The sequence below is a fragment of the Ptychodera flava genome, chromosome 15 (assembly GCF_041260155.1).
Source record: "Ptychodera flava strain L36383 chromosome 15, AS_Pfla_20210202, whole genome shotgun sequence".
NCBI classification, from domain to species: Eukaryota; Metazoa; Hemichordata; class Enteropneusta; family Ptychoderidae; genus Ptychodera; species Ptychodera flava.
In genome coordinates, this window is record NC_091942.1 from 3510142 (window position 1) to 3535092 (window position 24951).

The following is a 24951-nucleotide window of genomic DNA, read 5'->3' on the forward strand; positions in this document are numbered from 1 at the left end:
GCCAAAGTCGATTTTTGTTGCCTTTATAGAAGACGGGTAAAAGACCCAAGTCAAATTTTTTCAGAGTTTTGATAAAATACTGTAATGCTGAAATTTGATGTCCATTTGGTTTAAAATTCTCAAAAAAATTACAGAAAAATTCAAAAAAATTGTAAAATGTTGCACAAAAATTTTGAAGGGAAAAATTACAGCACTCAAAGGGTTAAATATCTCCAAGTTCAACCATAGATAAAAAAAAATGTCGGTTTGTCGTAACTCCTGTAAAATCATTGTAACTTCTGTCAACATAAACCCGTGACAGATGTTGATCACTGAATGGGACATGTAAGTGTAGGATTTGATATGGGAATCTACACTTCTGCACATGGCCATAGGTTTAGATGAAAGGTCATAGGATCAGTCGTTCCATGATTTTGCAAGCAGTAGTCACTGTAGAAGTGCCATTCAGCATACTGAACTGCAACACATGTACACCAAATGATAATACAACTGAGAATCCTGGAGAATTCTGTATTTAACAGAAGAATAATGAAATCAAATGAGGACCTACTTGAGTTTGCATGGGTTTTTTTTCTGAGGTGATGGAACAATTGACCCCATGACCTTTCAGGACTGTGGATTCCTGTATTGAAATGGAAGTATACTTCTTGGAATGAAAATAATTTTACATTTGTATTTTTTCTGTGACTACAATTACACAGGTTGGTTGTATGGCATGCTGGATGGTAGGACTGGCAGTTTCCCATCAGAGTATGTGACTGCAGCCCCAGGACCTGATGCATACAGACACACCAAGGTCAGTATCAAAACACGCTGTCAAAATTTCTAATACTCTGAACGTTCTTGTCAAAACTGTAGCATTCTCTTGAGAAGAGTGTGACTTTAGTGACAATGAATTAATATATGTGTATCCCTTTATCGAGGTATTTCGAGGTATCAAAAACGGAGGAGTGAGGGACAAAGTGCGGGACACGCAAACTGTAATTTTTGGCACTCTGAGGGACGTCCCGCACTGTGTAAAATATGGGACTCTGAGGGAACGTCCCGCAGAGAGTTAAAAACTAGACTCTGAGGGACCGGGGGGGCGCCCACTACGATGTGCATTGGTCCATTACGCACTGACACGTTACTTTTCAGTTTGCAATGGATCGCCAACAGCGTCGTCGACATTTTGAATCCTGCCAACAGAACTCGAAAAGAAAGATGCAGCTACGCCAGGAAATCGCTTCTAACGTTTATTTCGTTTTTAGCAAAGAAGAAAATATAACTTTCTATGTAGCCCATTCTTCATGATGTTTTGTCTGATGTGGCGCTTGGATTGCCACCACTGTCATGGTGAGAAATGGTATAATATCACAAGCAGATCGTGCCTCGAAGTTTATCGAAATGCTTTTACGTAAAATCTGTCTGGAGACGTAATTTCTCGTGTGAACAGATTATGACATAGCAACCACAGTCCTAGCCTTGCGTACAGGTCTGTGTGTTCCCGGCGTTATACGGCCTCTCACATGTAGTAGGCCGTATAACGCCGGGAACAGAGTAGAGTAGATCGAAACGCAAACGGGGTGTTATTATAGGAAAGGCAGTGAATTATTTTAGAGCTGAATAAAATGCTGTTTCTGGTTGTATAAGTCTGTCGATCGAAATATATATTTTGTTCCCAGTTGATTATAGGGGATGATGGCAGTCGTCGATCTCCCCTTATGGTTCGATATTTACTGACTCGGTCCTTCTCATTTTTGTCAATCGATGAAAGCATTTTCGTCTTCCATTGCATATTTCAATCTTACTTTGACCGATGTTATATCCTTACCTATAGTGTCATTAGTGTTGACCAACGTACAAAGACGTGGCCCATGCGCCCGGTTGACGAGATATTTTGCAAAACTGTGAAGAAATATTTGAACACGTACGGTCATACTGTATGCATGGGGGCCCGGGAGACATCGATGTCAGTCTTTCCGGACTGTTTACATGTAGCTTAGGGGATATCATAGGAGATGAATCAGTTTGTTGAATAAAATATAACTTTTCGGACATATTTTATGTCAATTTTGTCAATGTTGGACTTTTGATTCGATTGAGAAACCAGAATCACCTACAGAGATGTCTGTATTAAACACGGACGCACAATTCGGAATAGTTTGTTGTGCTACGTCGGTCTCAGTCTTAGTGTCTCTCCCATAAATTTTCGAATCTATAGGCCTACACTTGTCGTTTCGATTCACAGGTAGCGGTACACCGATGACCAGGTATTGTATGTTCTTAAAACTAGTATATAAAGCAATTTTACGACACTCTTTGTCATCGTGTCTCCCCGTGAACGTCCTTGAACCTATGGACGTGACCATTGTTTTTCTGCGCCCATTATAGTGTAAACACCTTCTCGTTCCCAGCAGAGTACTGTACATCATTGTACACTGTGTGTGTAAGCCCTAATATGTAGAACTGCTTGCTAATCAAAGGTAGGCTATATGTACAATCTGTTTACCAGTGTTGCCTCCATTCATCATGGAAATAAATGCCTTGGGACAAATTGAGAGAATAATATATTGATTTTAACACTAGTTCTAGTTTATTGACTCCTGTCTTGTGTTTTAAAATTTTCACAATTTACAGAAGTCAAAAAGTCCCCTTTTGATAGTGCCTATGCCATTGAGATATTGCAACAGAAATCCTGAAATATGATTTCTTGGGTCAGAAAAGGGAATTGTTCAATTATGGAAAGGTATTAGTAAAGAATAAAGGGTCGTTACAGTTGCTAAAATTGCGAGAAAAACGGCATGTTTTTCCAGTACTTTTACAGTTCTGTGCTTTCCGTCCCTGTTACTCAAATAGAATAGTCATATTCACAAGCGCTATTGTTTTAAATCACGTCCAGGATGTGCTGTTGATTTTCATTCTTTCGTGCAATTTCATTCGTTTGAAGCAATTATCCTTTCATTTGACTGCTCTGTGGGACTCTTCTGGATATGTGTTTTGGATAAAAAGAACTCTACAGTGAAAGACATAAACTTCGACGGTGAGAGGTATACAATATCGGTTCAAAGTGAGATTACAAGTTATTTTAGAAGTTTTCAAAACCAGTAAAAATAATTCTGCGCGCCACTTATTGATAGTGTCTTCTTGTGAACGTCTTTGAATCCGTGACCGCGACTATTGTTTTTGAAGTGTTCGACGGTCGATGATCGGTAGATTAATGAAGACACATGTTACTGAACTATCGTGTGATTGTTAGCATGGTTAGGTAATAGACGGTGTTGTAGAGGGGATACGGCGAAAATCCACGGCCCAAGGGAGCATGAGACGTACATCGCATGCTTTCTTACAACGAACGAGCCGTCGGTTTCCATAGCTACTACGTGAAATCCGGCCTCACCGATGTCCCGGGCCGATGTCCCTGTCCTGATTCGGAGAACAACTTTCAAGCTGGGTGTTGAGGTTCAGATGTCCGATTTTTTTCATATTCAAAAGGCTTATTGATTTACAGAGAACGCCTGTCTTGTTTTTAGCTTTAACTTAGCACATGATGGCAATTGGAAATTCAAAGCCAAATAGCCAGTGGGAAAAAATTCGACGACTCGCTCTCACCAGCGGTCGCAATGAAAAAAAAAATCGAAGTCTCTGAAGTCGGTATCATTGCTCCGCCATGTTTTTTGTTGGTTGTACGGCCAGTTTAAAGTCAAAGACTTTCTTCACGGTAAAATTCATATAATATTACCATACCGCGAAGTTCCCTGTGCATTTCAATATGTCTATTTGGAAGCAAAAGCATCACGGACATTCGATCGATGGTGATGAACTTTCTCCAGGCCATAACATGTCACCAGTTACGAACTTTACCGGTTTTCGATACGAAAGATGCAATATATTATCAGCGTTGTTCACGTTGTGTTTTGAGTCTGATATCGAATATAACAGGAACAAAATAACAATTAGAGTGACGACAGAGACCATGCCCGATACGGGAAATTGACATCAACTTTTGCATTGAGCAGTGACTTCAGACTGATATATAAATGTCGACAATATAAAACCTTGAAAAATGCCACAGAGAGAGAGAGAGAGAGAGAGAGAGAGAGAGGTTTACGCTGTCGCGAACTGATTATACAATTTCTGATATGACTTCGGTATAGACGATACACAGACATCGAAAATGTACACCTACTTTCCAGAAATTCGACAAATCTTATAATAAGAGTAGAACAAATCCAAAAGTGTTGGTTGAAGTACATCTTCAGATGTTGGTTTTCTAAAGTTAGAGAATACTTACAGAAATATGGTTGTCATAGTCTTCTCTTAAAAACTATTATCTTCAACACCACGTTTCTTATGATCGGTGATGTCATTTTTTATTATTTTTACAAACTTTCAATGCATCAAACGCCATTAGACTATCTCATCTGCCTGTCAGGGAGTTACAATATATTTCCAAGGGCTGGCACGCGATGTCAACTTACGCGTCGTCCGTCGAGCGGCCGGTGCAGTGTCACAGATCGCTCCGTCTGTAATCGCGGCCACTTCTGATTTGACATCCACGTGCGTTTGAGGGTTTTTTGTTACCTAATTTGTCGACCTCACAAAATTTCAAGGTCCATGCTTTGAAGCAGTCTCAACATGGCAAAGATGTCTCGCGTAAATTTCATCCTCGTCGTTCCAATTAATTCAAGACTGCCCATAGCATACAGCCCCAACACAGGGAACACGCAACTCTCTTCTTCACCTACACGCCTTTCGATAAATTTTCAAGTATTACATGCAGTTTCAGCGACCTGCAGCGCAATGTTCAGTAAGCCCGATCTCCATGGGCCCGATCGTGATTTTGTGCTATACCAATGCACATCGTTGGGGCGCCCCCGTCCCTCAGAGTCCAGTTTTTAACTCTCTGCGGGACGTTCCCTCGGAGTCCAATATTTTACACAGTGCGGGGCGTCCCTCAGAGTGCGATAAATTGCAGTTTGCGTGTCCCGCACTATGTCCCTCACTCCTCCGTTTTTGATACCTCGAAATACCTGCTTTATCTGCTAAATTCAAATTTCACCATCAGGTCAAGTTGGTTAAAAGTAGTGAAGCACAACATGTCTTATATGATGAATTTTAACAAAAACTAGAACATTTGAGGACCCCTGAAAACATAGATACTACTACTGTAGTGACAGATTACAGCTGCGATAACAGGCCAAGCCAAGTGGGTGAAAATGCATGTGGTTTAGGCTCAATATAACTTTGTGCTGATTTGGCCGATGGGAAAGTGATATTGTCTGGCAGGAAAAGGGCATTGATTTCAAATTATGTCTATTAAAGCTGTATTGTTATGAATTTTCAATGTATTTTCATGTATTTCAGTTCTGTAAAATACAGTCACTTGTTCTAATTTTTTGTTGAAATGCCCAGGTTTCAACTTTCAACATAGTTTGCATCCATACAATGTCCAATGTCATTGTATTGTTGCTGCATCCATACAATGTCCAATGTCATTGTTGCCAACTGAATTGTATTACACACTAGAATTCATCATCAACAATAACTTCACATATTGCACATAGTGTGCATTGTTGATAAGACTCATACTTTGAATTTCTATTAATATAAGAAACATTACTTGTTTACAATTATCAAAATACCACCAAAAATTACAGCTGTTTTGCCATTGGAGAGACTTAAAGAATATTACATAGGGATTATGATCAGACAACTTGATACACTGTCTTTTGTGACATTTTGTAGAAGTCATAACACACACTTTCAAATTTCCTTTTTCGATGACTTCTGCACTTGTATGTTTAACTGATATAACCAACTTTTTTGGTATTTTTCATCTAGATTGGTAACAGAATGCCTGAAAAGGTACTGGTTGTCAAGAAAACAGGACAGGTAGGCCAGCAGTTGTCTCTTAAATATCTGTGGAATTTGCCGCACAGGTCGCAAGGTCGAGAAGGTCCAGAATTCAACAATACATAATTTTCTAGAGGTGTTTTGGCAGCCATTTTGTGTTAACATGTATTCTCTTTAAAGGCATACTGTCACTTGTTCCAATTTTGCCACAGTTACTATGGAAAGAGAAAATCTAACCAATGACAGATTTTAAGCGGGTGACCGCTTTTTAAAAACAGCGCCCCCACATGGGCATTTTGAATACCAAGGAACGCCCCTTTGACCATATATGGGCATATTTAGATTACAGGTGAATGTATACCTTTAATTGAAGAGTAATCACGTACATAATATGTAAGAGCAAGAAGGTCTTAGCTGACATTTTGGTGAAATCATTAATTTTGTCTTTTGAAATTCCAATGAAAGAAAATCAATTTGGAAGACCATTATTGAATATTTATAAGTGTATGTTTCATGTTACAACCGCAATTCTTACAAAATTGGGTTTTTGTCACTCTTACCAAAAACAAAAATTTGCAGATGCACCCATCCAACATAATACGCACTAATGAAATATTTTTTTCAGAACAATCACAGTTGTATTCATATACAGGAGGTTTATCATTGATCACCCTACATCATTTTATCATCTGATTTGAGTATTTTTATTTCATTCAGGTACAGGATAACAACCGTGATGATACCAGTAACACCCAGCTGGATGGTAAATACTCCATGATGGAGTTTGCCATGAAATACTTCCGGGAGTCACTGGAGAAGTATGAAATGCAACGCAAAGCGGACGGATCAATCAGTGGATCTCTGCGGTTCATTGGTACCCTGAAGAGCAGCCTGAAAGGTATGTCTTTTTTATAAAGTAAAAGTCAATCAAACTTGGAAATCTGTCACTCGGAATAAAGTGCCATCACTCAAAGTTTACAGCTGTCACTCAGAATGAAGTGACATCTTGCAATCATTAAAATTAAATTCATAAAAATTAAACTGTAATGTCAGTCTAATTTTAACTGTAACCAAAGGGAGTTTTTCATCATGGAAAAGCTGCAATATTGTCAAGATGAATACAACCACACTGGTTTTAGTGATGGTACTGCTTACTAAAGGCAAAAACTGAAGAATGCATGATCGCTAATTCTAGCCATAGCTTTGAGTGTCCAATGATTAACATCTATTTGCATTGAGCATGACATAATAGTTCATTAAACATTGTAAATATGCAAATTTGGTGATAAAGAGTTCATCAGCATTGGATATTATGTACCTTGAAGTGTGTGTTGTGTGAAGATCAATATCAATATTTAAAGTGTACACTTGTAAACCAAGGTAAGTCTGTGTAGTCTTTATGTGTCAGCTTTTCACCAGTTGTCTTTTAGGAGATATAATATTTCCTGTCCCCATCAGTGTTGATATGCTAATTATTCATGTTTAAAATGTCTCTGTCTGACTGGTTCAATTTCAGGTGGCACTAAGAAACGTAAAGACGACTCATGGACCTGGCAGGAGTATGCCAACATGGTGAAATACAACAAGTCACCGATACCTGCGTCTCTACTTCGCTTGGAAAGTGGACATCTCAACAAAATGGCCTTGGAATGCTTCATTGGTGAGTGTTACTTACTGTTGAATTCACTTTGAGTATAGAGGGTGTTCCAAATACAAAATACAGTGTTTTCAGTCGGGTTTGAATTCACAAGTCCATGTAAGAAATGAAATATCTTGTGTTGTGCTGATTTGTAGACATCATTTATGATCATAAACATCATCTGTGTGTTTGAAACGCTAATCTTGATTTCTTAAGGGTAGGTCTTGTACCTGCTCACCCCTAATTCCCTGTAACAGGTCCACAGTCACCATTGATAACAATGGGTTTGGACCAAACCATGTTGCTGAAAAAGGGCAGAATGTGCATTGAGGACAGATTGGCTCACTCTCAAAATAACACAGTTTTCCTTTGGTCTACAGCTTGTATTAAAGCTCATTTTCAAACTTGTAGGGAAAAGTAATGTTGCCCCTCCTTGCTTAAGTCAAATCAAATATCCATTAATACCCATAGAGCCAACACAGAGAAATATATTCAAAATATTGTAAATGTGAGGCAATTTTGTTTCTCTGATCCAAAAGCTTTTGTATAACCCCAAGATTTTTATAATGGATTGTTGATAAGTGTAGTTTTTAAGGTGTGATAAAGTTTTCATCCTACAGCCCTTGGTACAAAGATAGGAATATAAATATCAAGTCATTTCCTTTCAAAGCTATAATCTCTCATTAAAATCTGTTGAGTAACAGAATCTGTGAAATGATTAATTATGAAAAATACACCTGACTGTCAGCTATCTTTTTTGATTTCACATCATCTTAAACTAGTCTGACACATTTCATCTGTTTTAATTGACAGCTGTGATGAGGTTGATGGGTGATTACCCAATGAAGGGCAAGACAGAGCTGGACTGTGTTTATTACATACTCAAGGTAGGTGACGTTCAAAATTATTACATTAGATTGTATAATGAGTTTTGTTTGTTTTAAGATAACAAAACTGGTCACAAATTGATGATTAGCATTACAGGCTACTCATACCAAATACACATATATGCATGTAAAGCTTAATCTGAAATGGTTTTCACTGCTGCCATCATGTGATTGTCTCTTCCATAATTTTAATCCTGATCCATAGATCCAAGACCAAAGCCCAGCTGGATACACCGTGTTTCCTCATATTTTCTCTATCTGTAAAAACTTTATGCGTTTAATATTTTTGCCACAAACTTTCAAGACTCTAACACCAATGAGAGTTACCACATAGACAAATAAATGCACGTACTCAATATTATTTTGATAAATCTTCATAAAGTACATGCTTTCATTAAAATTTATAATGTGTATCTGGATATTCAGACCATAATATACAGACGACATGTAAACACTAATCTGGTGAATATCAGATGTAGAGATTTGGGTTTTTTTCCCGGTCTACAGCATTTTTATGTTCTTCATGAGTAGAGAGGTGATGACTGAAGTAGAAGAGAAAATGATCATCAAGCATATATCTGTCTTTGATCTTTTCATGTGTAGTGTCTATTTTTACGATTTATTGAATACATGGATGTATTTATATGCCTTCTGTTTTTCTTGTGAACTTGTAGTCATGTCATGAGAATGAGCAGTTGATTGATGAGGTGTACTGTCATCTATGCAAACAGACCACCAGTAACAAGAGTCCCAAAGTGTGAGTAGTTTATCAAATTCTCTTCTTGATTCAACTGCTTGGGCAAACTTTAAAATTTCATTGGCTTGTGATCAGACTGAACTTACAAGCAGAAGGAATACCTTATCAGAGTAGCCATAGACATAACAGTTTCTCTTAGCTTAGCTGTCAGAAATTCACCTAGTAACGAAAAATAGTTTTCTTTGATCCTTGTTTTGACTTTCAGAATTTCATATCAAAGTTCTCTGTTTTCATCGTTAAATTTTTTGTGACAGACATTTTTTTCTCCTCATTGAAGGCACAGGGAATCCTTACATTTATAACGAAAAAAGTTAAACTTTCTGGTGTTGAATATTTTCAATCATTTTTACAGAACCTACAAATACCTTTCTTTATTGCTTGGATCAAAATGTTAGGAAAAAATTGTGAAAAAAAGTAGTTATAAGACTGAACAAGACTACTGGCCCCGAACAATTTTACATATCAAGATATTCCTGGGGAGTCTAGTTATCAGTTCTAGGGGATCGAGTCCTATCAGATGATATAGGAAGTCCCCTCAGAAAACTTCATTGTTTCCATAATTCAGATGTTCCAGTTTCCTTCTGGTGTGCCAAAGTGAATTGAAAATGTAAATAAGAGAAAACCCAACTCTTAAAGGAGAAGTGTAATAAATTAATCTTTATTCCGTTTTTCTTGTTTTTCAGTGATAGTTGCCCTCGTGGATGGCGTTTCTTTGCCATATTTACATCATACTTCCAGTGCAGTCCCCTGCTGAAACCATATCTGGTGAAATACCTGCAGACGGCAGCCAATGACAATCAGAGACAGTTCCATGGCACTGCCGCCGTCTGTCTCTACAATCTCAGAAAGACTTTCAAATACGGAGGGCGTAAGAACATCCCGTGTGCGTTGGAGGTCAAGGCTTTGTTGGCCGGACGCAACCAGAAACGACAGCAGTATATCCTGCCGGGTGGGATCAGGACAATGCTGAAGACAAAGACGTGTACAGTGGCAGTTGATGTGGTAGAGGAGTTGTGTTACGAAATGGGTGTACATAAACAAGTAGCAATTGAGGAGTATGGCATCTTTGCTGTTGTAGAAAAAGGTCAGTGACCTCTCCTGATGCGTTGAGGGCCAGTTGTTACTTATTTGCCTTACTATGATATATAAGTTAGCTTCTTTTTGTCAGTCAGTATTTACATATTATCGACCAGCAGATTAAAATATAATTACTTGTGAAAGTCTCCTTATTCATATCACAGTCAGCAAATTATATTTTTTTTACTGAAACAGGAATCAGCTCCAAGGTCAAGTTTACGATATGATTAAAAACAATCAGAAATTTATAAAAGGAATGAACAGCCACAGTACTGATTTGTTTGAAATGATTCCTTCCTCAAATCTCCAGTTATGTTCAGTTCTTTCATGCCAAGGATCTGTTGTCCAAATAACAATACATGCCCTAACTTAGTCTTTGAAAGTATGATATCCCAAAAATTTCACCAATGAACCAAGAACAGCGACCTAGAAAGAAGAATGGCATTCATGCTATAAAACACACCTGTTTGTTAGTGCATACTGATTTCACTAAAAAACTGATCAATCAGTCAGTAGGTTGCAAGACCACTTCACATCAGCTGTCACATAATCCTGATATCATGGTTTGCCCCTGTCTGTACCTTTGGTAATTTATTTTCTTTTGTCTCCGCAGAAAACTTGGTTCTTCCATTGAATCCTGGAGATTATATCATTGACGTGACAACTCAGCTTGAAAGGCAAAACTATGACCATTATCTGATCTTCAAGAAAGTCTTATGGCATCAGCCACTCAGATTGGAAAATCCACTGAATGTAACAATAATATACAACCAGGTAAGTTAGTGTTTAATCACAAATACATCATGAAGTAGACATACAGACAACAATCATGTTGTACCTTTCAGATTTGCCATTAAATCATTTTAAGGATGTATAATTGTATGCTTTTCATTGGTCCACTAGTTATACTGACAATGGGTTACAGTGATTCTATAGAGGTGCAATGTAGTTATATTCCTTTACACATAGCAGCACAATTCACATTCTCATTTCTAGCCCCCCTGTCATTTGAGTGATTCTCACTCCAGTATTAGGGGCTATGGAAACGTCCAGGATGATATTAATTATGAACATATCAAACAATAGCCAAATATTTTCAGTAGAGCAATAACAGAGAAGGCTATCAGAACCAAACTGCACACTGCTCTTGTGAAGGAAGAATGACTTCCTAGAATTTCAAATTTCACACCATACAACAGTGATTGTGAAGAGATGGTGCTTGTGTAGCACAGGCCTGTGAAAGTGAACATTATGCAAATATCTGCGTTATGGGTTGTGTATCTGTATGTTAATAATTAATGTTTTGACCCAAAGTTGTAGCTTTAAGAAAACAAAGCTGCTTGTATTATTGAGTTACTTAGCATTCAGATCATGAAACCTAAGTCTCAACTTTCTTTATTTTTAAATGAACATTAAGTTACTTTTTTCCCTCATTTCTGTGCACACACAGGTATTACCAGACTATCTGAGTGGTAGATTACTGGTGATGCAGAATGGTGTACTCACAACAGAACAGCAGAATGAAGTGGCTAGACTTGCAGCATTGCAACGCAAAGCCAGTGATATTGTACAAATGCCAACCACGTATGTCAACTTATGTTTTTCTCAGCTTTTTGGAATGAATTCCTTTTAGTTTGAGAAGCATGTAAGCAGTGCATGTCTTGCTTTGATTAGAGATCCCCAGGACTGCTTGACAAGTCCTCTTATTGTTGGTCCTTGGCAAACTTCTGTAGAAAATTTGATCCAAAGTTTCACTGCATGTTATTTGGTATTCTGTAAATACTTTCACTTACAAATCATGTTTGCTGAAAGGAACTGGCCAACTCACAAATTTATAAAGAACACAACCTAATTTTAATGGCATGAAAAATGTATAAATATGTATCTAAAAGTATTAAATTTATTGAAGAACACATCAAGAGATCATAGTACGTTGTTCACTTGGGTTATCTTCAACCACCAAATAAAAGAGAACACAAAGTGGCCATGGATCTTAACTTGCATGCTTACATACTTTTCATGATAGCAATAAACTTGTTCCAAATGTTTGGGAATTGTTAAAAAGTAGAACTTGCTGCAGAGACGTGCTTTATTTCAAACAGTATTGATAATGAGTTTTGATTCACAGTTTGTTTTTGTGATATATGTCTTTGTTCAACAAGTTTTCCTCCAAAAATCAGAAAAACTCCAATCAGAAATCAAATTATGAATCAACTTTACAGTTCAATAGATCAAATCCCATTACACCCTGCAGCATGTTATACTCAATAATTTCCAAATATGTGGAATAATCTTGTCACTTTATTATGCAAAGTAAAAATAATTAACTATAACACCCATAATTTAGTAAATATCTTCTTTATGAGTGCAGTAACCCATCTTCTTTTCCTGGTCTTTGTAAAATCTATTCTTAAATCTCTAGAGCTATGTATCTCTTCTTTGTTGGACTTTACAGAGTGATTCTAGTCTTCTTTTTATTCTTGAATCTCAGACATTTGTAAAACTCTTCCATAGCACAGTAAAATCTATCATTGGATTGGAGTACGGTATGAGGGTTTTATTCCTATTGTGAAGGTCTTTTGAATGCATGGTATTGCATTGATGAAACTAACTCTGTTTGTGTCTAACTCCAGCAATATGAAAGATTTTGATAACACACATTTACTGGTAGCATGTGTACATTGTAAATGTGTATGTTAATTTTAAATACTATTAGTGATTGATCTAAAAATGAAGTTGGTTGTAATTTTGCTTATCAAATTGAACTTAATGACTAACATCATAGTCAAAACAAGTTCTTTTGGCAAATCTCTTGCAAGTTATTTTGAATTGCCTAAATTAACTACATGTATGTCAGCAACTGTTGGATTCAGGCATGTGCTCTGTGACTACCAATTCAATGTTCATTTGTGACTTCACTGGAAGATTTGTCACATGAAGCACAGATCTACCAATGTATGCATAGCTGTGTAGCATAAAAAGAAAAGAAAAGGATGTCCAGTATTAATAAACTATTTTAAAAAGGACAAATCAAAATAATAAATCAAATATTCACAAAAGATTATCATCATTAGTTATCCTTGCTAATTTGTCAATTATTTGATAACCAAGCTACTCAGTACTTCAGTTACTACTAGTTTTAACGGTGAACGTTTTTCAGGAAGTAGTCACCTCTAACTGTTTTCAACACCAATGCTAACTACCATTATTAATACTTACATAGATTTAACTTACCATAAGAGTAAAGTCAAATTATTAGTTGAACAGTAGTAAAACTAGTAAAATAATCATACTGAGTAAATTACAAGCTGTTTGCGGTAGTCACTAGTATTACTGGTTAGAACCTTGTCAGAATAGTGACTAGTTATTAACTAGATATGCATTAACTACTAACCTTCCAAACATACTGCATTTAACCTTTCCTTCGGGATCATTTTCGCAGAAGAGATCTACGTGGTATACTGCCCTCGGTGGTGATCAACCAACTGAAAGCACAGCAGTGGGTGAATATGATCCACCAATACTTGCCAACTGTGGAGAGACAGTCACCGCATGAATGCAAAGTAGAATTCCTGACAACTCTACAGTCATGGCCATTGTTTGGATCCAACTTCTTCCATATCAGGGTAAGTAGCGTAGATCAGTTTAGTTTTTTAACTGGTAGCAGCAAACGGTAGCAGTCCGTTGTCTGTAGCCTTCAGACTATTTCCCTTGTAGCAGTATATTAGCTTTATTCCCATAACTGCATTGTCTTCTGTAGAGGTCAATTTGAAAATACAAACATTTTTTGTGCCAGTAGCAAATATCTTGTTTCAAAACATTCATTAGGCTTTCAACTTACCTTCTATTGTTCCCTACAAGCTTCCGCTTTCAGAAAATTTATTATCAAATCTGTGAAAACTGACACAGTGTTCCAGTTCACTATATTACTTGTAAATTGAATTTGATGACATGACACCTGAGTTTGAATCCTGGATGATATAATATCATACTGTGATATAACATGGTTTTATCAATCCTGTCTTTTATTGATACAGAGCATCTCAGACAGTCGTATCCAGGGTGAATGTATCATGGCTATCAACAAACAAGGTGTACATTTCTTGCACAGTGTCACACACGTAAGTACACAGAATGGCCGTGGTAAACCCCGCAATGTACATTGAGTCAATGATGACAATACAAAGATTGTGGTAAAAGCACACTGCAGTTATCCATCCTTAATTTCATCGATACAGAGCATCTCAGTTGAAGTAACATTTGTGATCAAGATTGTGAAATCAAAAGAGATTTACAAAAAAAAAGCTACAACTAAAACGACTAATTGCATTATCATGAACTTACCAAGTTTAGCCAAATATTGGATATAAAGTATTTCATCTCAGATTCAAACTTATGACTCAGCTCAACAGTTCTTCATTAAATGATATTGTTGTTGTTGTGGATCTGATGCAAGGTCCTCCATTAATAACACTCTTAAGGGAAAATATTTTGTTGATACTGTATACAAATATGTTCACTTTATTGTTTTACCGGTAACGACAACTTTTGAAGAGGAATTTTGTCAAAATTGTTCATTCATGATGAAAGTGTTTGAATTGGATATTCTGAAGAACACATCAACAAATACTGAAAACATCAAATGTTTTTAACAGTATCAGGGTGCATGGAATGTGTGTTCATATGATTACGATGATTTTGCAGTGCAAACAGAAATCTAATTGGCTGTTAAATGTACTTTTCCAGGAAATCCTTGTGTCTAATCCATTCACTGAGATTGTTTCAACTCGCCGACTCAAGTCAGGTCAAGGGAAGTGGTTTATTGACCTGAAATACGGCAACTTGATGGTGCAGAAAGTGACAAGGATAGAAACAGACCAGGTCTGTATGACTTAATATTGACTTTTGTAGAGTACTTCAGGATTTATGATGGTATAGCTGTGTTAGTCAGCAGTGAATCCTTCCATTGGTTTCCATAGTACCAACTTTGTACTTATTATTCTTGGTATTCTTTGAAATGCAAAAAAAACGTTTAATCAGACATCAAACATGTATAAAAGGCTTATAAAATCCAGAAAAGGCTTATAATATCCAGAACAGATGAAATTGTTCAGGTAGATTCTAGAGATAAGAGAAAGAAAATGATAAAGAACTTTTTTGTACAAATAAAAAAAATCACAAATCACAAAACAATTCTACCAGACGATACTGATCTTCGCCCTTTCACCACCATGGTTTGGCCCAAACCCATTGTTATCAATGGTAAATGTGGACCTGTTTACAGGCAATTGGGGGTGAACAGGTTAAAGAAATGTATCCCCTTTTGACTCCTGAATCTCATAGCATTTGAAGTGAATCATCTTCTCCATCAACTAACCTGATATTTTCTTTTCTGTTTTCTTGAAACTTTCCATTGCATTTCCATTAACACACTGTATCTGTCTGCAGAATGTGACATTACATGTTGCTGGCATCATCAATCAGTATAGCAAAATTCATCAAGATACAATGAAACAGCTCATCAAAATCAAGTAATTCGCTTGATTTACATAATTGTTTTTATTAAACAGTCGTCAGAAACATGAACCAAGACTTGTCCAGCATGTACTCTGATAAACTGGTTTTAAAGTAATAGAAGCAATGTATTTGCATGTGTCTTTGCACATTCTCTATTTAGACTTTGCATTGTGCATTTCTTTTTGTGCCCTCTGTCACAAGGTCCTATATCTGTACACATCAACTTGAAATCTTGTGATATGCTACCTCAGAAGTGCTCACCACAGCACGACATTGTCTGATTCAAAGTTACAGCAATGATCATGCCTATGATATCAGCAAAGCCATCATTAATTCACAGGACTAGCTAGGAAACGATAAGGTTTCCCTTTAATTTGGTGATTCCAAAGCATGTTGTTACCATCTGTCCCCAACGTATGTCATTGAATTTATTGAATTGAAGCACTCTGTAATGGATTAAGGCCAGTATGGTTTGATGCATGCTCCAATATGAAGTTCAAGGGTGTTCTGAGAATCTCTGCAGCTAGCCAAGTGCATGACCTCTGCATGACCTTTACATCCTGGTACTGCACTAAATGTGGCATTATCAGTTTGAAATCAGACCCAACAAGTAAACTTACTATTCTGCATACTTCAATCCCAAATTTCTAAATGTCAACTATAATTCACTTTAGAAGAAGAAATTTCACTATTGTTGGCCACAGAAGCCATGAAACTTGCCTGCTAAGTGATTATAAAAATGCCAGGATGTTGAGGGCATGATGGGGTTATGAATATGGCCGACTGATGATGATACTGGTATTTACAAGTGAAGGAACTTTTTTCTAATGATAAGGTCCTCTCTGTTTACAAATGCCAATTCATTGTTGAATGTAATACAAAATGCAAGTGCCATTGTGATGTTTTGATAACACAGTGTTTTATTTCCAGCCATGTCTTTGTTTCAGTGACTGCATGCATCAGAAAAGATGGCTGCTATTAGGCATCTCGTGGACACTTTGTAAAATAGACGTAGAGACTTTGTACAAAAGTCTTGCTCATTCATTGATGAATTGGCTGTTTCTTAGTGTTTCTCTTGATCTTAAGATTTCTTACAGTTTAGACTCTATACCCATAAGTATTTAAAATTTAAGAAGAGTGATTTGCACATATCCTGAGTTGTGTTCACAGCACATGATGTGTGGTGAATAATGACCAATTAAGCAGACAGCATGCATGCATGTGTAGTCAGCTGTGATCTGTTAAACCTACTCCACTGACAATCCCAATTCTCTGTTTGTCTCACTCCAGGGCACGGAAATCTCCAATATCATATCACAATACATACACGCTCAAGTCGCCGGGAAGTATGAGCAACCGCCGGTAGCAGAGTTCCAGAACACTGCCGGCATGAACGGAGTCCGACCTGGTGATAATCCTATGTATTACTGAGAAGAGAATAATTGTATAACATTGTGATGAAATCACAGCATACATGTTGTATTTTATAGACTCATGTTTTCAACCAGCTATCTCGGCTGGAAATACAAGTGAACCAGAATGAAATAAACACAAAAATGATATTTCTTGGCGCTTGTCAACAAATGTAAATGTTACTCAAGAAAAGAATGATCTTTTTGTTCAAACTAAAATGGAATTCAATGATGAAGTGACCTTTCATGTCATGTGTTTTCTGAATTCAATGAAGTGAGTTATCTGTATTTTTGTGATAGTTTTTCAAATGCTGCGCATGATCAATTACATTTATTTGTGGGCAATACTAATCATGTGTGTGACATAGGCAAATATTTTTTGCCCATTGTGTAATTTTTACAAAATTTGATCAGAACCTTTTTCTACTACATTTACATGCAAAATTAGTCTTAGCAGAAAGTGGACTTGGCATGAGTGAATTTGTCAAATTTCTCATTTACTTACTTGGAACATTTATGATTTCTAGCTGGTTTTCACTTGCTTTGGAATGTTTGTGTTACCAAATCAGTGGTCAGTAAATGCAATGATCGTAGGGCTGAGATAACAACATGTTTTCACTTGGAGCTGGGAATTCGTTGTTCCATTGGTATGTATGACAAACCAATGAATACTTGTCAGCTTCTATGATGTAGAATGTAGGACTAGCAAACTAGACTGCATGACTAGTGAGCAAGATAGCATGATTAGCAAGCTATAGGATGGCATGAGAAAACTAGACTCTCTGACTCACAAACTAGACTGTAGGACTAGCAAACTACACTGCTAGACTAGCAATCTAGACTGCAGGACTGGCAATCTAGACTGCAGGACTGGCGAACTAGATTGCAGGACTAGCAAACTACACTGCTAGACTAGCAAACTAGACTGCAGGACTGGCGAACTAGATTGCAGGACTAGCAAACTACACTGCAGGACTGGTGAACTAGGTTGCAGGACTGATGAACTTAGACCGCAGGACTGACGAAAGTAGACTGCTCGATTAGAAAACTATACTACAGGAGATTGAAGGACTGGCAAACTAGACTGCAGGACTAGCAAACTACACTGCAGGACTGGTGAACTAGGTTGCAGGACTAGCAAACTACACTGCTAGACTAGCAAACTAGACTGCAGGACTGGCGAACTAGATTGCAGGACTAACAAACTACACTGCAGGACTGGCGAACTAGATTGCAGGACTGATGAACTTAGACTGCAGGACTGACGAAAGTAGACAGCTCGATTAGAAAACTATACTACAGGAGATTGAAGGACTGGCAAACTAGACTGCAGGACTAGCAAACTACACTGCAGGACTAGCAAACTAGATTGCAGGACTGATGAACTTAGACCGCAGAACTGACGAAAGTAGACAGCTCGATTAGAAAACTATACTACAGGAGATTGAAGGACTGGCAAACTAGACTATAGGACAAGCGTACTAGACTTCACAATGCTGAACTTACATTAATGCTGCTCAATGGACCACTAGGTAGCAATCGGATATGACTCACCCCTGCAAATATTTGCTAGAAACTTTTGCTCCACACACATATCTTAAATATTGGCAGACGTTGTGTTTTGCTGCCATTGTACCTTGCATGAAATATGTCACTAGACATTGATGTCGTACTGTACATGATGTATTTGACACTCGGCCTAAACACTGACGCAGCTCATTGTAAAATGTTTCATGAATTCTTCAGTTATCACAGTACATAGTCGTATGTAGAAAAGTATTAAAGAGTTTTCATCGAGGTTATGATGATCATTCCTATGCAAAAGCCTGTTAACTACATTAAATACTACGTACCATGGTGCCTTTCTGGGGTAATATTGAATATAAGATATAAATATTCTTTAAAAAAGCAAAAATCACTAAAAAAATATAAAGTTGATAGCAGTGTAAAAATGCTGATAAAATTGGAATTTTTGTATATATTAGAAACATGTATAGTATTAAATCATGCATGCTAATATATTTACACATGATTATTGAAATGGCATCAGGATTATATGGTGAATTATTCCATTTATTTATCTATTTTTGTATAAGTCAAATGGTTTTTTTTCAGTTTGACTTCCAAACTCGAAATGAAATGTTGGATGTAGGGTTGAAATATATACAGAATTGTATCAAAGTTTGTTTTATATAATTATCGTTCAGTTGTGATTCGATTATATACATGTAATGTACTTTTTGAATCAAATATTATTTTAAACGTTTGGACTCTCCTTAAATTCTTCATTTTACTGTGGTGATGTTCTAATGTGTTGTGGCTCCTTTCGTATTTTCTTCATGTTGTGTGCATAATCCAATTATACTGCAATCACACTATGCTGACGGAGAGCAAAAATTGGCCAGCATGTGCTTTTATGCAAATTTTGTAGATCAAGTAAGTGTTTATCGCCAATGAATAAAATATATATGCTAGATTAAACATAATTTTTGTGTCAGGAGTTAGTCAAATGATATGGTTTTTTTTTTCTTAAAGTAAGGCAAGTATCTTTTCCAAGCCAACTGTTCTGTAGTACACAAGGAGTTAAAAATTTTGTTATACTTTGAAACCAATGCGCAACTTCCAGCCATAAAGTCATCATCTGTTTCCTGACTGATAGCGTTTTTCTGTCAAAAATATCATGTAATTCAAAATCAGAAAATATAATTTTTGGTCCCAAGTTTGTATACCCACAGATCAATATAGTCACCTATCTGTTGTTGATCCACTTTCTCAGTGTCAAAGGTAATGTGAAACTGGTCTGAAGTCACCATTGATAACCATGGGTTTAGACCAAACCATAGTGATATAAGGGACTAAACCACAAGAAACATAGTGTTTGATTTGTACTTCCCAAGTATGAAAGTTGAGGTCTAGTATGGTTTATGAATGTTGTTAACCCTTTGAGCGCCAAAGTCAATTGTTGTCAATTTTACAAAATATATGCCAGGCAAATTTCGTCAGATTTTGCCAAAATTTTGATAAAAAACTGTAGCCAATGAAATGTGATGTCTGTTTGTTCCAAAATTATCAAAACAATTACAGAAAAATTCACAAAAACTGGTAAAATGTTGCCCTAAAATTTGGTGGGAATATTACAGCGCTCAAAGGGCTAATGTAGCCCCAAAAGGCGATAATGATCTTTGTACTGCAGTCATAACTTTGTGCAAAATTGACTCTTATTCTCTTTATTGTTCAACTTTGTCATGTTTTTTCGTTACACTCTAATCATATAACTTCTTATTGAATGTATTCCTTTATGTTACCCATCCCTTGGGTTCCACTGTGGATTCCCAACAAATAGTGTAGAATATCATACTCCAAGTAAATGTCAAATTTTCAACTCTGTTTCCCAAGGCAGAGCACTTTCACACCTGGTGTTGGAACCACCTTTCTTCACAATCAAGTGTTTGAATCCAAACCCATAGCAATGAGGGTGAAAAGTGTTAAATGCTATTTGATTAGAAAGTAATATTTTCAGAAATATTATTACTTTTTGCTGTCACAAGAACATGACTGGCACATTATCTTTTTGATATAAAATGGGACTCCCTAATTTGAACTGTAACCTCTTCCAATTGATTTGTGTACTGGTACTCAATTTCTGTATAATTCTGCTTTCATTGTATTGTGTATGTGATTGCTGTATTTATGTAAGCAAGTTAACATGAAATACTATATTGATGTATGTTTGAGTGCATGATGTACTTGCTGATATTACATTGAGAGAGTATTACTTTTCCGTTTTGATAAAACAAGACTTGGTGACCCAAATGCCTTGATACAGATTTATCACCTTGTCTTGTCTGATGGCAATTTGGAATGAGTTTCATACAGACTTTTCAGTTCTGTGTCTTCTGTTGATGTGATAGACTCTCACAAATTTATTCAAAATAAAAAAATAAAGATTTAGGACACTGCAACTTCAAGTGGTTCTTTTAAATCCCTGCAGACTTTGTCTACTGGACTTATGGTTTCGATCATGTGTATGCATGCTTCTGTTTATCCATCCACAAGCTTTTCATGGCGACGTCTTGACAGACCTGTTTCGAAGTTTGTTCACAGAGATGTAACCCTGTTACATATGCACATTGATTTGTTTTGTGATGTGATCCAGTATGTCTGTCTGGCGGCCATTTTGTTTCGATGTTTCATGTGTTTAGCCATTAAACTTAGATGTGTCTTCACTGCTTTGTTCTAAAGTCTGTACAAGGACATAAACCTTTGTCATAAATATGCACACTGATTATTTTGAGGTGTGATCTGATATGGCCTTCACGAAGCCATTGTCTTTGTTTTTTGTATCAATTAAGAGCTGTAACTAAGACATACCCTGCTTTATTATTTTCCCATGGGATCAGCCTCTGTATGGTCTCTGCAAAAAAATCCACCGCCCCTTTTTAGCTATTAGCTAGTGTGTTCACTCACACTGGCTAATGTCGCAGTGATGTCTGTCTGTGGGCCCGACACCTTAAAAACGGCTGATCAAATCAGAATCAAATCTGGTACATAGATTAGAACTGATTAGTTTTTAGCTCATATTTGGTATGTATATAAGGCTGCGTTCAAAAGAAAATTGGTGGGGGGGGGCTGGAGGAATTCAGGGGGGATTTGAAAATTTTGGGGTAGTCGAGGGGTGGGGACTTGAAAGTTTTGCTCTGCATATAGGGGGGACCTGAAAGTATTTTGACTCCCAACATGTTGATGTCGTCTAATGGTTCTAATGTTAGTAATAATTGAACAAAATCTAGCACCGTTTTGTCACATTTTATGTCTTTAATCTCGAAAAAAATCTAAAAATTTATGAATGCCATTAAATTTTCGTAAAACAAGTTGGCCTTGTAATGGGGCAGGAGCTACAACTGTTGATAATTTTTCAATATTTCTATGCAATGTATCAAACACAGTTTCTTGGTGTCTCTCTGCAGCATGCTGCTGAAAAACACAATGTTCAGTTTGTCAACAAAGCCCATTTGTCTAAATATTGGTGATAACTGAATGATGCAAATGCACGGAACACGTAGGCTGTGTTGGCAAGCTGAATATTGGACAGCTCAACATGCTGTAGGGAGTAGAACAAGATCGTAATTGTATAAACTGAACAAAAATATTGTCAAAATAAAACGTTAATACAACTACTGCCCTGCTACTACATACTGGCAGTGACAGTGATACATGTAGCTCTGACTCTGATGTAGTTTAAGAAGAGTTTCGGTCATAGGACACTCAATTGACAGTGAAACATACATCTACCTGTACACAAGATCAAGCCAGAGAGCAACACATAGAAGACTAGGGGACTAACAGTTTCCATGAATTTTTGAATTCTGGCATATGAGAACAATCAAATATCAGAGAAAAATGATGGGGTCACCATACTTGATCTTATACAAATGCACGATGAAAAGTCAGTTTTTCTAAAATCACTTGAAATCAATATATAAAACCATTCATTTCAAGTTCATGCAGTGAATGAAATTTTCACATCTCATTGTACCAATAACACAAAAGTAAAACTTTGAACAGTAAAGACTCTAATTTAAATGGAAAAATGTGTGACAAAATGGAATCTTTAATTTTTTATCAAATTTGCCATTATTACACCCAAAATTTCTGAGATTAAAACATTAATTTCATGGAGTATTTTAACCTTCCAGTATTGTCAATTTTGTAAAACATTTATAAGTGGCATCTAAGTTATATATGTCTTGTACTTTTCAAAAAAAAAAAATTTCGGTAGGTCACTGTGCTCATTTTTTCACAATTTGGTTAAGCGTAGCTAGGAATACACAATTTACATACTCTCTCGTGATTGTCATTTTGTGTGCTTTTCAGCTGGTGCCATTGAACTGGCAAGAGTTGGATAAACTCAAGTCGGCTTAGACTGAGAAATCCAAAAGGTTCACCTATGCATTTAAAAATGAATCAATTTAGAACTTGCCCTAGGTATATGGCTCTACAACCTGCTGATAAGTGGTAGTGTTGAACATCTGCATGCAGAACTACACATTACATGTTTTTTTACTGTGCATGCATTCCTAATAAATATGCGGCTATATGGTAATTTGGGGGGGGGGGGAACTTGAACATTTTTTAGGGTATTGAGGGGGGGATCTGAAAAAAAGTAAGATTTCAATCGAGATTCCTCTAGGCCCCCCCCCCCCCTCACCATTTTTTTTGAACGTGGCCTAAATACCAAAAAAAGCTTATATGGTGAGTCAGTGGTGTCTGTATGTATGTATGTGCGGATGTATGTCCGTTACACGCAAAAGCTCCCAAACGGCCACACCTACCATCACAGTATTTGGTGTACAGGTAGACGACCCAGGGGTTGAGATGTGACGTTGTTCAAATGAACATGTAAGTGTTAAAAATATGCAAATGAGATAAGAAAAAGGGGAAATCCTGCAAATGTGCTGGAGTGGTGACATTAACTGAAACAGGCTACTTCACTGACCTTGAGTCATTTTCTGTCATTATTCATAAACTGATACATATTGGCAGACCTGCTGAAACCATGAAGGACTGTGTTGAAACATTTTTCTGCTAAGCCTGTTCCTAAAGTTGACCTCCAGTACCTAAAGTCTCAGACCTTATTTACTTTTGTCATTCTTGTGTTCCTGGTTTAAATATTTCTTTATGGACCAATTCAAACCAAATATGAGCACACTGTCCTTGAAGGTATTTTTGCTTGATGTGGCTTGCATATTTTATGCTTATTTGCATAATTAATGGTGGTAGAAAAAACAGACATACGATGAGAAAGGCCGCACAGAATTGTATGAAATTTGCTACAAATGTTGATCACATAAGGATTTATCTGCCATGAAAGACATAAAGGTGTGACCTGAAAGTTAATTGCTAATTTGCATATTTGATGAACTTTCCTAATTAGGGATCTATATCTTGATTGACTCAATCAAAATTGACGAAACTTAGTATGTATATTGAAGATTCCGTGATTTAGCATTACTTAAAGTCATTGAGCATTTTTTACTTCAGCCAATACCTAATTTGTATCTTTAATGATCTTTCCTAATTATGGTTCTACATCTTGATTTCCTCGACCAAACTTGACAAAGCTAGCTATGTACATGAAAAATACTATGATACAACATTATTGAAAGTCATGAAGCATTTTTACTTCAGCCAATTCCTAATTTGCATATTTAATGAAATTTCCTAATTATACATAGTTTATACATCTTATACATCTTAGTTTATACCTAGTTATACATCTTGATTGCCTTTATTGTTAGGTCATGCTTGGGATACGCCTAACTATCGTCAGGTGTATGGAAGTGCTCCAGAATTCAAACAAAACAATAGTAGTGCAGTCTACAACAGACGCTATTTATTTGAACTGCAAAAGAATAAGCGGGAACTTTCTGCGCTTCACATTGTGCAGCTGCAGAGGCAGGTAAACTTAAGGTACTATGCACCTCAATGAAAGACTAAACAGTCGCTCAATCTTTTTTCAAGCAATATTGGAATGATACTCTTTCATTATCAAGAATAAAAATTGTGGGTCACCGTGCAACGTTTCGCACAAGAGAAATTTCAAATTGCCCAAGATTTGCCGATATTTTCAATTCAAAGTGCGCCTCCGCCTCCGCTAAATTTTAAGGTAGTATGCGCCTTAATGAAAGACTTAAGCTGTCACTTAATCTTTTCTCAATCGATATTTTAACCAGGCTCTTATAAAATCAAGAATAAAAATGGGGTTACCGTGCAAATTTATGTACTAGAGAAATGACAAATTACCCAAAATTTGCTGATATTTTCTAT

At 36.7% G+C, this 24951-nt stretch overlaps 1 protein-coding gene across 15 annotated transcripts in view; it reads left to right on the forward strand.

The window, feature by feature from the left end:
- The window catches only part of LOC139150916 (unconventional myosin-XV-like), a 97537-nt gene extending 76451 nt beyond the window's left edge, over positions 1-21086 (forward strand). For 11 of the 15 annotated variants that reach the window (XM_070723388.1, XM_070723397.1, XM_070723382.1 and 8 more), the window contains 14 exons: positions 702-796; positions 5824-5874; positions 6553-6733; positions 7352-7495; positions 8288-8361; positions 9036-9118; positions 9802-10202; positions 10809-10969; positions 11646-11779; positions 13638-13821; positions 14233-14316; positions 14942-15076; positions 15644-15726; positions 17003-21086. In XM_070723388.1, coding sequence (XP_070579489.1) covers positions 702-796; positions 5824-5874; positions 6553-6733; positions 7352-7495; positions 8288-8361; positions 9036-9118; positions 9802-10202; positions 10809-10969; positions 11646-11779; positions 13638-13821; positions 14233-14316; positions 14942-15076; positions 15644-15726; positions 17003-17078 — 1886 coding nt within the window. In that variant the 3' untranslated portion in view covers positions 17079-21086. The remainder of the gene's footprint in view (positions 1-701; positions 797-5823; positions 5875-6552; positions 6734-7351; positions 7496-8287; positions 8362-9035; positions 9119-9801; positions 10203-10808; positions 10970-11645; positions 11780-13637; positions 13822-14232; positions 14317-14941; positions 15077-15643; positions 15727-17002) is intronic. The other 4 variants (XM_070723385.1, XM_070723390.1, XM_070723383.1 and 1 more) reach the window with 3 other exon arrangements.
- Positions 21087-24951: the final 3865 nt, after the last annotated feature.